This window comes from Rhea pennata, chromosome 27 (genome assembly GCF_028389875.1).
Source record: "Rhea pennata isolate bPtePen1 chromosome 27, bPtePen1.pri, whole genome shotgun sequence".
Classification (NCBI taxonomy): Eukaryota; Metazoa; Chordata; class Aves; order Rheiformes; family Rheidae; genus Rhea; species Rhea pennata.
The window spans coordinates 895,026-909,744 of NC_084689.1; the positions used below are offsets into that span (position 1 = coordinate 895,026).

Here is a 14,719-nt window from a genome sequence, read left to right on the forward strand (position 1 = left end):
CCCCCGCGCGGCGCGGCGTGACGTGACGTGGGGCCGGCGCGGCCCCCGCAGCCCGGACCCACGGCACCGCGCACCTGCCCCACAGCCTGGCCCCACAGCCTCTGCAGCCCTGCCCCACGGCACAGCCCCACAGCCCCTGCGGCCCTGCCCCATGGCACTGTGCACCTGCCCCACAGCCTGGCCCCACAGCCTCTGCAGCCCTGCCCCACGGCACAGCCCCACAGCCCCTGCGGCCCTGCCCCACGGCACCGTGCACCTGCCCCACAGCCTGGCCCCACAGCCTCTGCAGCCCTGCCCCACGGCACAGCCCCACAGCCCCTGCGGCCCTGCCCCACGGCACCGTGCACCTGCCCCACAGCCTGGCCCCACAGCCTCTGCAGCCCTGCCCCACGGCACAGCCCCACAGCCCCTGCGGCCCTGCCCCATGGCACCGTGCACCTGCCCCACAGCCTGGCCCCACAGCCTCTGCAGCCCTGCCCCACGGCACAGCCCCACAGCCCCTGCGGCCCTGCCCCATGGCACTGTGCACCTGCCCCACAGCCTGGCTGCACAGCCTCTGCAGCCCTGCCCCACGGCACAGCCCCACAGCCCCTGCAGCCCTGCCCCATGGCACCGTGCACCTGCCCCACAGCCTGGCCCCACAGCCTCTGCAGCCCTGCCCCACGGCACAGCCCCACAGCCCCTGCGGCCCTGCCCCATGGCACTGTGCACCTGCCCCACAGCCTGGCCGCACAGCCTCTGCAGCCCTGCCCCACAGCACCATGCACCTGCCCCACGGCCCCTGTGGCCCTGCCCCATGGCACTGTGCACCTGCCCCACAGCCTGGCCCCATGGCCACTGCAGCCCTGCCCCACAGCGTGGCCCCACAGCCCCTGCAGCCCTGCCCCACAGCACCATGCACCTGCCCCACAGCCCCTGGAGCCCTGCCCCATGGCGCAGCCCCACAGCCCCTGTGGCCCTGCCCCATGGCACCATGCACCTGCCCCACAGCCCGGCCCCATGGCCACTGCAGCTCTGCTCCACAGCATGGCCCCACAGCCCCTGAAGCCCTGCCCCATGGCACAGTCCCATGGCCTCTGCAGCCCTGCCCCACAGCCCCTGCAGTCCTGCCCCATCAGACAGCCCCACGGCCCCATGTGCCTGCCCCACTCACAGCCCAGCCCCTACAGCCCTGCCCCATGGCCCCGTGTGCCTGCCCCACAGCCCTGCCCCACGGTGCTGCATGTCTGCCCCACAGTGTGGCCCCACAGGCCCTGCAGCCCTGCCCCACAGCATAGCACTGCCCCACATCCCTGCCCCACAGCACAGCATCATCCCATGTTTCTGCCTCACAGCCCTGCAAGCCCGGCTCATGTCCTGGGTATGGACGCTGTGTGCCTGCCCCACAGTCTGGATACAGCCCCCTGCGCCCCTGCCCCACACCCCCAGCCATACATTCCCGGCCTCAACAGCCCGCAGCCCTGCCCCACACGCTGCTGCTCCCCCAAGGCCTCCTCCTGCCCCAGGGGCTGGAGCCAGAGAGACCCGGGATGCCCGGGATGAGGGGCGCCGCCGCCACGAGCACCCTGCCCTGCCGCGCGCGTGTCCCGGAGGCCCCGTGCCCCACGGCTCGGGCCATGGGGCAGGGCCGCACCGCGGGCAACAGGACGGGAACGCGGCGCCCTGCGGCGCGGGTGTCCTGGGGGGCCGGGCAGCCGCGTCCTGTGGAGAGGGGCTGTTGGGGGGGGCAGTGTGGGGCTGCCGGGCAGGTCGGGAAAGCGGCGGGGCGGGACAGCAGGGGCTGACGGCCGCGGACCGGACGCCCCGGGGACGGGCACGAGCCGGCTCGACGCCTCTACCGCTCGCCCAGACCCGGCCCGACGGCGAGATGGCGCCCCACAAGGCGGTCGAACTACAACTCCCAGCAGCCCCCCGCGTCGCCTACGTCACTTCCGCGCTCGCCCCGATGCATGCTGGGGGCTGTAGTGCGGCGCGCGGCGCGTGGGCGGCGGCGCGGCGCACGCCGGGAGCTGTAGTCCCGGCGCCTTCCCGGCGTGCCCCGCGCCCGGCCGCGCTCGCCCTTGGCGTCGCCCCGGCCCCGCCGCCCGCGCCGCCATGTTCCGCGCCCGCCGCCTCCTGGCCCTGGCGCCGCTGCGGCCCCGCGCCCGCGCCTACGCCGAGCCCGCCGCCGCCGCCGGCCCCGCGCAGATGGCCTTCACCTTCGCCTCGCCCACGCAGGTAGCGCCGCCGCGGGGGAGGGGAGGTGCCCGGCAGCGAGGCCCCTCGCCGAGGGCGGCGGGACGGGGCTCGGGCGCGGCGGGTCCCCGGCGCGGGCTGCGGCCGAGGCGCCGCTCCCGGGGCGCCCCGCACGGTTCCCCCCCGTGCCCGGGGCTGCAGGGTGGGGGCGGAGGCTGGAGGAGCTGGAGCCGCTGCCCTCGGAGCGCGGGTGGCGGGCAGAGCGCGCGGGGCCGTGGGTCCGCGCGGCCGTGGGGCCGCGGGGCCGTGGGGCAGGACGCGTGCTGCGCCGGCAGAGCTGGGCGGGATGCCTGCAGGGAGGCCGCATCGCCGGCTCCTGTCAGAGCGGCGGCAGTCCGCGTCAAGGTCTCCCTACGCTCTTCTCGGGCTGCTCTTAGCTGCACCCTTTGCCTCTCGCCCACTCTTGACTTTGCGTCTCTGCCCGCTGCCTCTCTGCTGCTACCACCACACCTCGCCGAAGGCCTGGAACGCTTTTCCAGTCCCTTTGCCAGCCCTCCTCCTCCAGAGCCCAGATCCCGCCCTGTGGAAGGTTCAGACTGTACTGGTCACACCTTGCCGTGTGCTAAACCCGTCACCCTGTGGCCTGCCAGCTGCTCAGAGCAGGGCTCTTACTCAGCCCCTCGCACCCTCTGGGGTGGGAGCGGGCTGTGCGCCACATTGCTCAGCCCTCAAGAGTTACAGGAGTGACCTTCATTCTTTCCCTTGTTGCCAGCCCCTCTGTTCACGGTAACAGATTGTTTCCATCTGTTCTGCCCTCCCCAACCAGGTGTTTTACAACGGAGCCAACGTGAAGCAGGTAGATGTGCCCACGCTGACTGGCTCCTTCGGTATCCTGGCCTCTCACGTCCCCACCCTGCAGGTCCTCAAACCTGGAGTCGTGACAGTCTATGCTGAGGATGGCACGGCCACCAAATACTTTGGTAAGCAAAGCAGGCGGAGCCGTGGAAGGAGGAAAGTGTGCGTAGGGGGATTGTTCTCAGGGCTTTCAGAAGGGAGACTGCCAATCAAGGTGTGCCCTGCTGGAGTTCCAGGAATGTCTGCTTTCTCAGCCTTCTAGTGGCTGCTGGAGGCCAGGGTGCTGGGGAGTTGCTCTGGAATATGGTGGCTCAGCATATGAGGACCTGGGGATCAAGTTTCTTCAGTCCTGCTCAGAGGCTGCTGCTGAGTGTCTGCGAGTTTCCTCCGCTTTAGGTAAAGCGAGACTAACAGTGCCACGGCGCTCGTGAGGGATATATGGGACTTGGTAAATGTTATGGGAGGACGTTGAGGGTTTGCTTTGGCCAACGGATCTTGTAGCTTCCCAGAATCTAGATAGCAGTGGTCGGCCTGAGATGTGCGGAGCAGCCTCTTGGTGGAGGTGGCCGTGGGAGCTGACTACGGTCCTTCCTTTGCACTCATTTGCACAGGGAAGCAGGAAAATGGATCAGTCCATTGGTACCAGGGACAGGAGGGCACCTGCTACTGCCTTGCCAGAGCTGTCCTGTCCTGTGTGTTGGCCCCCAAACGAGGGGTATCCAGCAGCAGGGGCACGCCATCAGACTTAGTCCTACTCTTGTGCCTTTGCAGTGAGCAGTGGCTCTGTCACAGTCCACGCAGACTCTACCGTGCAGGTGCTGGCAGAGGAGGCGGTGACGATGGACATGCTGGATCTGGCTGTGAGTACCCCGTCCCTGTGGGCTGGGCTGCGCCTGGCTTTTCTTGGGCGGGCACAGGCAGCTGGGCTCCTCATGGAGGGGAATTTGTTCCCCGCTTCTTTTATGCGGGGTGGTTGTCTCAGGAGCTTCCTGTGGCTGCGGAAAGCATGCCAAGACCAAGGGCTGTGTCTTCACCCTGAGCTTCTCTTCGCCCACTGATCAGGATCAAAGGCTCAGAGCTCCTTTTCAGGCTGTGGGGAAAAGAAACTGTGGAGTTGTTGACCCTTCTCTAGGCCACATCTGAGCTCTCGCACAGATGCTGATCTTGTCCCTCCCCAACTCCTTAGTCTTGGGACCCACTTTTCTGCAACAGGGCCTGTTGATAAGGTGTCTGTTGCTTGTAAGCAGCCTCTGCAGCCCTGTGTGGGGCCTTGTGCGCAGGGCTAACTGCTGCGGTGAAGGGAGGGGTGGGAGGGGAGTGACTCAAGGGCTGTAAGACATGTCACCCTTTGGTGGTCTCTCAGTGACGCATTCTTTGTGCTCTCATGTTCAGACTGCAAAATCAAACCTGGAGAAAGCTGTTTCAGAGATGGCTGCAGCATCTGATGAAGCAGCTAAAGCAGAAGCGCAGATTAAAGTAGAAGCTAATGAAGCTCTCGTAAAAGCCCTGGAGTAATTAGGGTACGTGTCTCCTGTATACAGCTTGGCCGAGATTTCCAGATCTGTTCTGGAGCTGAGTCCCTACTCTCTGCTGCTTGCAGGGAGCTTCCTCCCAGAGTAGTTGGGCCACCCCGGGGCTGGGCTAAAGGTTTGCGCTGGGGTGTTAGGGAATGGGGACAGTGGGGTGGTCCCCTCTGTGTTGGGGGGGACCCTGCCCGGAGCCGCCCTAGAGCCACTAGATGGCAGCAGGGGCCGGCGCTGCGCCCCGCTGCCGCACCGCCACGGGTGCCTCCGGGTTAGTAGCCTGATGTCAGGACGCGGCTGTGAACGCGCAGCCTCTAGTGGGGCAAGAGACCTGCGGGCCTCGCTGCTGCATCCAGGTCCCCGTTGGGACACGCACTCTGGGACTGGCCACGCCGGGGGAAGGCTGAATGCCTGGGGCGTGTGTGTGTGGCCTCTGTTCCACGTATACTCCCTTCTATGGAAAACAAACAGCTTCTGTCTCTGGGGAGGGACGGCAAGGCAGCTTACCTCATGGCCCATTTTCCCTCTGCCCAGCTAAGACTGTGCCTCATCGCTTTTTTTTCCCACGTGCTGGCAGCTGGGAGGTTTGCGGCAGTCAGCGTGTGCTGTGCCTGACAGGTGAGTCACTGGAAGCTTCACAGATGGCCTCTCCCTGGAGCAGGTACAGCAGGGCAGCGGCTCCCCCGTTATCTCCCTGATCTCTGGTCCCTTTGCTCTTTGGCCCGTGTAGGTCAGGTCTGAGAGAACCAGTGGCTCTTGTTTACTCGCTAAGCGGCAGTTTAACAACCAGCCCTCAGATCAGTATCCGCTGTTCTTCCTCGCCCACTGTGCCTTAAAACCGACTCCACTTCTGTGTGTTGCAGGAATCCCACTGTCAATGTAAAGAAACCCCAGACTGTCCTACTTGTCCTGGCTTCCCCCGTTTGTACAGATGGTGCGGGACAAATGGAGGCGGAGAAAATGCTCTGATCAATTAAAAGGAAATTCAATCCTGTCTTGTAGCGTGTGACCTTCTTCTGAGGCAATGAATTGCAGCTTGTGCCATGCTGGTGGTTAGCTGCCCGGGGGCAGGTTCCTGCCCCCACGTTGGGGTCTGGCAGGGTGCAGTTGCTCTGAGGGGGCTGTGTAACTCTGTCACTGATCTGTGATTCCACTGGGAATTCCCAAGGGAGATGCAACCAAGGCTTATCAAACAGATTTTATAACCCTCTCCTGTTGCTATCAGCCACCTCCACCACAAATAATCCACCTGAACAGCAGGATTACTGCAGCACAGGAGGAGGTGCCAATGGGGCAGTGCAGGTCCATAGCAAAGGCTTCCTGTTCTGACTCTTCTGGAGAGCTTCCCCAACCCCATTTATCACAAGTTTTTGCTTAGCCTTGTGGCTCCTTTGCTGCAGGAATCCATATTAGCTCTGCTCTTTCTTTGTGGTACTTCCTGAAGCTGGACAACAGCTGCCCAGGGTTTGACCCATTTCCCTGCTGCTGTGAGCTATTACTGTATTTTCACCGCACGCATGGCATGCAGAGCAGGGAGAAATCTTCCCCTGCTTCTTGGAAATAACTTGATGTAGCAAGGGAAGGAGACCCCTTACTCGGTGGGTGTCTTTCCTGAATTGGTGTGTTTTGGGGATGGTTGGTGCTTTTGCTCCATTTAGGTCGCTGGTTCCTTGCCCCCAGCATTAGCAGGGGCTTGCTTGTGAGCAGCACTGTCTAACAAGGCTGGCCTGGGGTCATCTTTAGTCTTCCGACTAGGAGGAAGTGGGAGGCACTCTGCGTGTCTCTGCAGCAGATCTGGTGGTCCCCACGTGCCTCATGAAATGGCAGCACCACTGGGAAGGAGTGGGTTCGAGCGAGAGGCCGAACCTGATCCCGCCTGTGCCAGACGCCTGAGGATGTGCGTCTTGCCAACGACACCATCTGTTGCTAGGCTCTTAGCTCAGTACTGTCCTTACGCCTCCCAGTGAGGGATTTCAGGTTCCCTCTAGCTGTGCAAACTCGCCCAGCACGTACTTGCCAGCTGGGGGAGGCTGAGGCACAGCGCAGCAGCCGCTGGCCCCTGGTTGCGCAGGGCTGGAGTCCCTCTTCCTTTGCTCTAATCCCCTTTTCCCTGCAGCCTTCCAGCACTTGCCTGGGAACACGAGTTGGTTTTGCTGGTGGCCTGAGTGGGCAGCTGTTCCAGCAAAGGTCAGCGGGCAGCAGGTTTGCGTCTGCCCCGGCAGGCCGCGAGCGCAGCTCTGCGCTCAGAGTGGGGCATGGTTATTTTCAGCACTGCCACCCAGGATGTAATCTTGGCTGCCTCCTCTTCTCACCACCACCTCCTCCCCCTCTTCTCTCTCTCTTTCTCTCTCTTTTTTTTCTCTTTCTTTCTCTCTCTGTCTTTCTCTCCCCTCCCCCTTCCACAAATGATCAAAAATAGTGCCTGTGGTGTTAAATTTCTCACTGTAGCTTATTAAAAGCCTCTAAATGCCTGACGCTGAGCCTGTTTGAAGCTCAGCCGACTTCCCAGTTTCTGAGCTGCTCCAGTGCATTTTTCTTCTCTTCCCCTCTCTTCCCCCCCCCCCCTTAAAGGTCATACGTTACGCTGTGCATAAGCAAAGCCTCAAAGTCAGAGTGAGTGCTAATTAAAACGTCTCGGGAATAACTGGGGACAGAACGGCTTCGCTCCCTCTCTCGTTCGCGCTCGCTCTCTCTCCTCTCTGTCCCCAGTTTCTATTTGTGGCTTGCGTGTGCCTCTCGACACATGCAGCCTCTCTCTTTCCGACGGAAGGTGGCTTATTTTTTTCATCTAATGGAAGAGCGTTGGCGAGGCCGGGAAGCTGGGGAAACGGCCAGCTGCTATTTTTAGGATGGGAAAAAAGTGTCTCCGTCAGCGTCCTCTCACCAGCTCTTCCCACTGCCTCCTGCCAGCTCCCGCGAGGAAGGGCAAAGCAGGGGGGATGTGGGGAAGCAGAGGGCGGCATGGGTCTGCGCCTTGGTGCAGCTCCCCTGGCGGGGTGCCCCTCGCTGGGCCCTCTGCAAGGGCAAATTGCCAGCCGAGGGCTGCAATTTGGGGGCAAGCACTGAGGGCGCCTCTGTGACAGGGGGTGGGTGCTGCTGGCCTGGGAGATGGCCAGGATATGGGGAGGACGTCTGCGCTCCAGCTGCGCCCCGTGGGGCTTCTTTCTGCCTGGGCAGGAGCCATCGGGCCGTGTGGGTATGGGGCAAAGGCTTGTACTGAAAGGCTTTTCCGCCTGCCCTCCACTTTCCCTTGTGCTCCCTGCTGCGGGGCTGCTGAGCAGCTGCCCCCGGGACGAGGTGCAGAGCGGGGCAGCGCTCGGCACAGACCCCCTGCGCCGCCGCCTCGAGCACGGCACTGCAGCCCCGCTCGCCCAGCCCTGCGGCAGGAGGCCCTGGGGGCCCCGGGCAGCTTTTAGGGACATTCCCACTTCTCTTCCTGCTTCCGCTTGTAGCTGGGTATGCTCAGTACCTTCCCCATGGGGGTTTCCTTTCCCCGTGGCCTGGGCTCTGAGCCTCTCTAACCTGCCCCTGTCCTTTCCCATCACTGCTAATTATCGGGATGGTTACATGTAGAGCAGCGTTATCCTCCTCCCCCAGCTCACCAAGCTGAGCTCTCAGCTCCCTCTGCCCGCACCAGCAGCCACGATCAGTCACGTCCCGCTGGGTGCCATGAAAATGGTCTCTGACTCTCTGCTTGGCACGCGAGACGTGCGGCTGCATTTAAATGGGAGGCGAATCTCTTCCCCGCAGGCGGCTCCCGCGTGGCGCCGTGCTCGGGCGAGGTGCTGCGGAGACCGGGCTGTGCCGGGGCCTGGGGAGCCGGGGGTCTCGCAGCAGTGGGGCAGGCGGGGGGGAGCGAGGGTTGCGGGTTTGACGTGGATTGCGCGTGCAGCCGCGGAAGCGGTTCAGCGGGTGAATCCTCCCCTTCCCTTTGTGCCCAGCTGGGCACGGCTCGGGGCAGCGCTGCCCGCTTTGGAAACGGTGGGGAGGCCCCGCGCTGCCGTCGGTACCGGCGAGGTGCTCGGGAAAGGCCTTTCCCTGCCGCTTCCCGGGCGTCCGAGAGACGGCACAGCGGACGCGGCTCCTGCCGCGGCCCCCGGGCCGGCTGCTCGCCCCCTCGGCTCGCCCTGTGCTTCGGCTCCCCCCCTTTGCGCGAGCGGGGGGCCGTGCCGGTTGCTAGGGCCGCGGGGCAGCGCGGCTGGGAAAGCATCGGAGCAGAGCGAGGTGGTGTTATTACAGGGTGCCTGGGATCTGTTTGTCTCCGGCTTTCAACTGCCCCGGGGCGGGGTGGGCGTGAGAGGGAAACGTTAATGTGCAGCGGGGAAGGGCTGCCTGGAAAATGGCGTGAGCAGTGCGGGGCGGGGGAGCCGGAGCGGAGCGCGTCGCCTTCGTCCTTCCTTTCCACGAAGGGCTTTCGCTCATGACTTGCATCTTCTGCTGCCAGATGGAGGGTGGGGAGCCGGGCCGGGAACGCTCGGAAAGTGAGGCATCACCGTTTCTGCCTGCGTCGCTGCGGGCCCCGGCGGCGGCCCTGCTCCTGGGGGATGATTTCCGAGAGGGGCTGGGCTGAGTCTCTGAGCGCTGGTGTCCCCTCCCCACGCGGGGCCAGGAAGGGACACCACACTGTTGGGTTTCCACAGTCCCACCCAAACCCCAAATGCAGGAGAAAGGTTCGAGCTCTTGTCTCCATGCAGGGAAAAAAAAAAAAAAAAAAAAAAACAAACCCCACCACAGCCCCAGGATTCCCCGGCTTCCGTCTCGATTGACTCATCTGGCAGGGCCGCCCCTTCCCCTGCCCGAAGCCGCGGTGCTTTGGATCACGCCTGGCCTCTCGCAGCCGCCCTGGCTTTGCCCCGCGTCCCGGTGCCCACGTTGCAGCGCCGGGGCGCCGGCTGCTCTAGCCGCGGCCGGGCCCCGGCCGAGACCCCTCTCCGGGCTCCCGAGGGGCAGAGCGCGGCCCTCGCCGCTGGCCCGGCGGGAAGGTCAGCGGAGGCACCGCCAGCGCTAGCCCGGCCGCGTCCTTGGGCCACGTTGCCCTTGGGTGGCTCGAAGGCTGTATCCGCGCAACTTCCTTCTCGGGGGGGGAGTGCTGCTGTAATGATTAACCCGCTCTGCGTTAATCGTTCCGTCCTGCAACCTTTTTCCTCTTGGTTTCCAGTACTGGAAAATGCTCCTCTTCCGCTGACCTCCCACGCACGCTGCCCCGTCCCTGCGGCGGGAGCGTGGCAAGGCTCGGGAAAATCCCCGCGGGCTCCCGGCGCCGGCAGGGCAAGCGGGGGACCCCGGGCACCGCAGCTCGGGCGCGGGCAAGCCCCGCCGCAGCGCCTCCGGCCCGGAGCTCGGGCGGTTTGCCGGCAGGTGGCGGTGGAGCCGCGGGGAGACGTCACCTGCCTCCCTGCGGGTCCCCCCAGCCTCCTCCGCCGCCCCCCGAATCTGGGTGCCGGAGCGAGAGCCGACGGGCGTTGCAGAGGGCGGATGTTGTAGCCAGCACGACGGTGCTTGTCGTGTAGCTCTCGGGCCAGCAGCCTCGCAGCGCTGTGCTGGCGAGCGTTGCAAACCCTTGGCCTGGGGCAGGTTCTCTCTTGGGGAAACTGAGGCACGGATGGGGAAAGCCACTTGCAGGCTTGCCAGCTGAGGGAGAGCAGGGACAGGAACGCCAGTGCCCACGCTGCCATGGCATTGCTCCGCGCAGGCCAGGGACGCCTTCCTCCCCTCATCCGAGCGAGGGGTGGCTGGGGCCATCGCTTCGAGGCGTCCCCTTGCTGGCCGCGGGGCGTTTTGCCCCTGTGCCGGCCTCCGCACGGGGAGCTGCCGGGCTCCGGCGTGGGGCAGTGGGGGCGGCGCCTCGCCCGGGGGTCCCAGGCGCCTGGGCAGGGCTCTGCGGCCCCGGGGGCCGTGGGAGCTGCCCTCGCTCCGGGCTCACGTGTGCATCCCTGCGGCTCAGCCCAGCGCCACGGGGTGCCCGGGGGCTGTGGGGCGCAGGGGCAGCCGGCCCCAGGGGGGCTGAGTGGAGGCCCCGGCTGTGCCCCCCTGCCCGGAGCCGTGACCCGTGGCAGGGCAGGGGGAGGCCCGGGAGGAAACGGTTGCCAGCTGGGCTTGACGCCGGCTACAAAGGCGGCCCAGAAAGCCTGAGCGGAATGAGGTGGCGCCCGGCCAGGTTCCCACGGAGGCCCCGGTTAAGAAAATACACCCGGAGCTGCCGGCGGTTGCCACGGTGATGGGCTGGGTGCCGCGCTGTGGGGGGGCTCCGGCCGGCCCAGGTGCACCGGCCCCGGGGGCCGACCCACATGGGAGCGCGCCCGCGCCGTGGGCCGGGCACCCCTGTGCGGCCGGCGGCGCGGGAGCCGGGCGCTGACGGGGCAGGGAGCCGCGCTGGCAGCCACCAAAGGCTCCTGCTCCGGTTCCTGCTGCCCCCGCCTGCCTTTGATGTGCCGGGACTTCGCCCTTGGTAAAGCTGGGAGGTTCCCAAGGAGTTCCCGGCTGGAGCCCGCCGACAGCTCCGGCATCCAGCCTTGCAGAGCTGCTTGCAGGCGGCGAGGACCCAGGAGCGCTGGCGCTCGCCTCCCCTGCCCCCCCTTGCTCCTGCCTGTGCCGGGGCTCTGTCCTCCCTCCGCTTTGCATCCCTGGCCTCCGTGCCCTGCGGCGCCGGGGGCTCCCGCGCCCCCCGCCCTGCCCCAGCCGCCTTCCCCCTTCCTCGCTGGGCCACCGGGAGGAAGCGGCTGCAGCTGCCTCCCGGCAGCGGGGCCCTTCCTGGCGGGGCCGGCGCCACGCGGGGGCCCGGGCTGGCGGGGGAGGACAGGGAGCGGGGGGACGGGGAGGGCTGCCCTCCGGAGCGGCCCTGCGCCGCGGGCGGGGAGGAGGGGAGCGCAGCGCTTCCATCCCCGCGGCCTCAAAGGCCGCCTGCGTGCAGGATCGGCCTCCTCGCGCCGCGTATAAATAGCAGGGGTTGAGGCCTGGCGTGACGCTGGAGTCGCTTCTGCCACCGCCACCTTGGGTGCTGCGGGGCCTGAGCGGGGTCGCTGTGCGCCCGGCCCGCGGCCCCGGGCAGCTGCTGAGCCCGACCCGTCTGCTCCCCCCGTCGGTGCCAGCGCCGGGCACCGGGGCTCGGCCACCACGCGGGTCCCTGCGGGGGCTCCGCGAGCGGGGCCGCGGGGTGCCGCTGCGGGCTCCGGCGCGGGGAGGGCTCTGCGTGCCCCCTGCCGCCCTCCTCCCTGGCCCTCCTGGCCACGCTCGCACCCGCTGGGCTCGCCGGCCGCGCGGTGCCCACCCCGGCCCGCTCTGCCCCTGCCCCGCCGCCCGCTGCCTTCCCGGCTGGGCAGCGCCGGGAGCTGCTGCGGGGCGTAATGACAGGGTGCGCCTGCCCCGGGGTGGAGAGCGGCGGGCGGGCGGGCGGGGAGGGAGGCCGCTGCCACCGGCAAGACGGGGCCAGCCGGGCGCGGAGCTTCCCTGCCTCCAGCCGGCGCGGCCACACCTGCGCGGGCTGTGCAGACCCTGCTCCCACCCACGCTCGGCCCAACCCGCTCCTTGGCGTCCCAGCGGACAGGCCGCTGCAGGCAAGGCCCCCCGGGGCCGGGCACCGGGGAGCACCGGCGCGGCGCGGGGAGCCGGCCCCCTCCCAGCTGCGCCCTGCGCCCGCTGCCGGGGCGGCTGCCGCTGCAGCCCCCTTCGCGCCCCGGACGAGAGCCGGGTTGCTGGGAGCCGTGGGGGCTGCCGGTCCCGCTCACCCCCGGCGGGGCTGCTGCTTTCCGGCTCTGCCGGGATCAGGGCGTTCGTGCTGCTGTGGGATGTTCCCAGTCCCACTCTCCCCTTAGCGGCTTCCCCCACCCGGCCCCACGTCCTGCACGGCCAGCCAGGCCCTGGCCCGAGCGGGGCGCTGAGCTCCGGCCGGTGTCGGCGCCCGGCTGCACGTCCCCAGCCGGCCCGGGCACCCCAAGGGCACGGCGCGCTGCCGGGGCGGGCCGCCGGCAGGGCGTGAGAAAGCCGGCGTCTCCCGCAGCGAGCGGAGCCGGCAGGGCAGGGCGGCGCTGGCGGGGCCACGCTCGGGCGCGCGGGTGGGTGCTGCACGCTCGCCCGGAGCCCGCGTCCTTCTCCTCCGCTCTCCCGGCCGGCGAGCCCGGGAGCGGGGCCGCCTGCACGCTGCTCCGCGTGCCGTGGCCCCGGGGCTCCCGGCCGGGCGCAGGCGCGGCACCGCTCGCCCCCGTCCTGAGCTCGGCCCGCGGCCGCTCTGCACCGCCGTGGTGTTTCTGCGCCAGCTTGGGAGCTTCTGCTCTGCAGGCTCAGCGGGCAATATTGTGCCCCACGCTACAGCCGTCGGGAAACTCACCCAAAGCTGCAGGGCGGGTTTACGAGTTGGGAAAGGGGCGATTGCAAACTGTAAATGCAGCTCGAATTCACCCAGGGGCTGTGGCTGTGGGTGGGGGCTTAATCTGTTTCCTTTGGAAATGCATCGCCTTTGAAAAGGGGGCGGGGGGGGGGGGGCTGAGGCTCCTTGCTTTGAAGACTGTCAGGATCATCTGAAAGCAGGAGGCGACGCTGGGTCTCTGCTCCAAGGAGGTCTCCGCGTTGTTTTGCAGCAAGTTTCTCTTTTGCTATTGTTTGGCTCTTGTTTCACCAAACATCCTCCAAGCGCCGAGCGCAAACAGGCCCTGAAGTCTCCCTTGGTTTGAGGCGAGCTGGTCGCGCTCTCTCTGCTGCTTTGGTTCAGCGGCGGGGAGGGGGGCCGGGGCCGGGGCCGGGGCCGGGCCGGGCCGGGCCCGCGGGAGGCCAGGGGCTGCCTGGCGCAGGGCTGGCGGGAGGAAGGCGCTGCGGAGATTACACAAGAACCCCGCGCTGCTGATGCTCCCAAAACCACAGATGATCTAATCTCCAGCAGCCTAACCTATCGCTGTGATATCACATTTCCCCTCAAAACCTAATCCTACCGAGCGCGGCCAGGGCCGGGACCGGGGCCGGCGGGCGAGGGGAGCGTGGGGCGGTGGGAAGGCACCGCGGCGCCCAGCGAGCCCCCGCTGCCCGGGGGGGCCTGGTGCAGCCCCGGTAGCTCCGGCAGCTTTGGGGCACCAAGGTTTGATTAGGGGTTGTTCGGCCATCTGCGATCCATCCGCCCGTCATCTAATCAGAGCAGGGCACTCAGAGGGCCGCGGTTCGGCGCGAGTCACGTCACCGATCGGTGCCTCCGTTCCCCCCGTGAGTAAGAGGCAGGTGATGAGCCGAGGCGAGCTCCCGGGAGCGCGGCTAGGCGCTGGGGAATGCGGCCCGGTGGGTGAAGCCCAGGTCGGATTCCTCCATCTATTCTTGGCGTTGGCACCGGCACTGACTCACCCGTGATTTTGGGGACGTCACTTCCTCCCATGGCCTCGACTGCCCCGACCCGGGACACAGGCTCCCCATGCCCGGCGCTCGGGGAAGGTCACGCGGGAGGGAGGACGCGGCGCCAGCCCGGCGGCCTCGGGCGAAGCCTTGGGTGCTGGGACGCGCCGGGCGGCTGCCGGGCGCCTGTGCCTGCTGCCCGGGGCGCCCGCGGCTGCGTCGGTGCCGGCGTCGCCCTCCGCCTGGGCGCTGCAGACCCAGCCCATTCCCCGTCCTCACGCCGGGAGCCGCGGCGCACGGGGCCAGCTCGCCTCGCTGCCGCGACGTCCCGCCACGGGTCCGAGACGCCGGGAGCCCGCGGGCCCCGGGGCTGCCGGCAGGGTCGGGCGTGGGGAGATCCAGCAGAGGCAGCTGGGCTGGGGCGTCGTGACTCACGGCGGTGCCCCCACCCTGCGCGCGCCGGGCGGAGGAAGGGCCGGACGGGCCGCTCCTGGCCGTAAACAGGAACCGCGGCGCGGGGGGAGCGCGGCCCGGCCGGGAAGCGAGGGGCTGCAAGCGCTGGTAACGGGATGTGCGCGAAGGGGCCTGAGCAGGCATCCGGTCCCGGCCGGGGAGCGAGGGGCCGCGGGCACGCGCAGCCCGGCGAGCGTGCGGGGAGCGTGCACACGCGAGCGTGAGCGCTCGGGAGCGCGTGTGCACGGGGGTGCAGACGCCTGTGCGCACGGCGAGCGTGCGTGCGCGCCACGTGCGCGGGAGCATGCCCCGCGCGGGGAGGCGCTGCCGGTGCGGGGTGCCGGTGCGTGCGCAGGACGCGGCCCGGAGGAAGCGCCTCCTCCCGTCCGCGGCCTGCCGTTGGG

General features: G+C 67.6%; 1 protein-coding gene across 2 annotated transcripts; it reads left to right on the top strand.

Annotated features, from left to right (window-relative positions):
* The first annotated feature begins 2,057 nt into the window (after positions 1 to 2,057).
* ATP5F1D (ATP synthase F1 subunit delta) lies at positions 2,058 to 5,547 on the top strand. 2 transcript variants are annotated; one of them, XR_009960871.1, is made up of 6 exons: positions 2,058 to 2,217; positions 3,002 to 3,155; positions 3,802 to 3,890; positions 4,423 to 4,550; positions 5,088 to 5,171; positions 5,417 to 5,547. XR_009960871.1 is itself a non-coding variant. In XM_062596150.1 (6 exons), exons 1-4 carry the CDS (start codon positions 2,095 to 2,097, stop codon positions 4,543 to 4,545), a joined length of 489 nt encoding a protein of 162 aa, XP_062452134.1. In that variant the 5' UTR covers positions 2,058 to 2,094; the 3' UTR covers positions 4,546 to 4,550; positions 5,131 to 5,171; positions 5,417 to 5,547. The 2 variants fall into 2 exon arrangements, 1 of the variants encoding a protein (XP_062452134.1); XM_062596150.1 differs by having other exon boundaries at positions 5,131 to 5,171.
* Positions 5,548 to 14,719: the final 9,172 nt, after the last annotated feature.

What these genes read in the sequence shown, in the direction of transcription:
- ATP5F1D (XM_062596150.1), top strand. Translation starts at nt 2,095, where the DNA reads ATGTTCCGCGCCCGCCGCCTCCTGGCCCTGGCGCCGCTGCGGCCCCGC. An exon ending in CACGGCCACCAAATACTTTG is followed by an intron (nt 3,156 to 3,801) that starts GTAAGCAAAGCA and finishes GTGCCTTTGCAG; the next exon opens with TGAGCAGTGGCTCTGTCACA. An exon ending in TGGACATGCTGGATCTGGCT is followed by an intron (nt 3,891 to 4,422) that starts GTGAGTACCCCG and finishes TCTCATGTTCAG; the next exon opens with ACTGCAAAATCAAACCTGGA.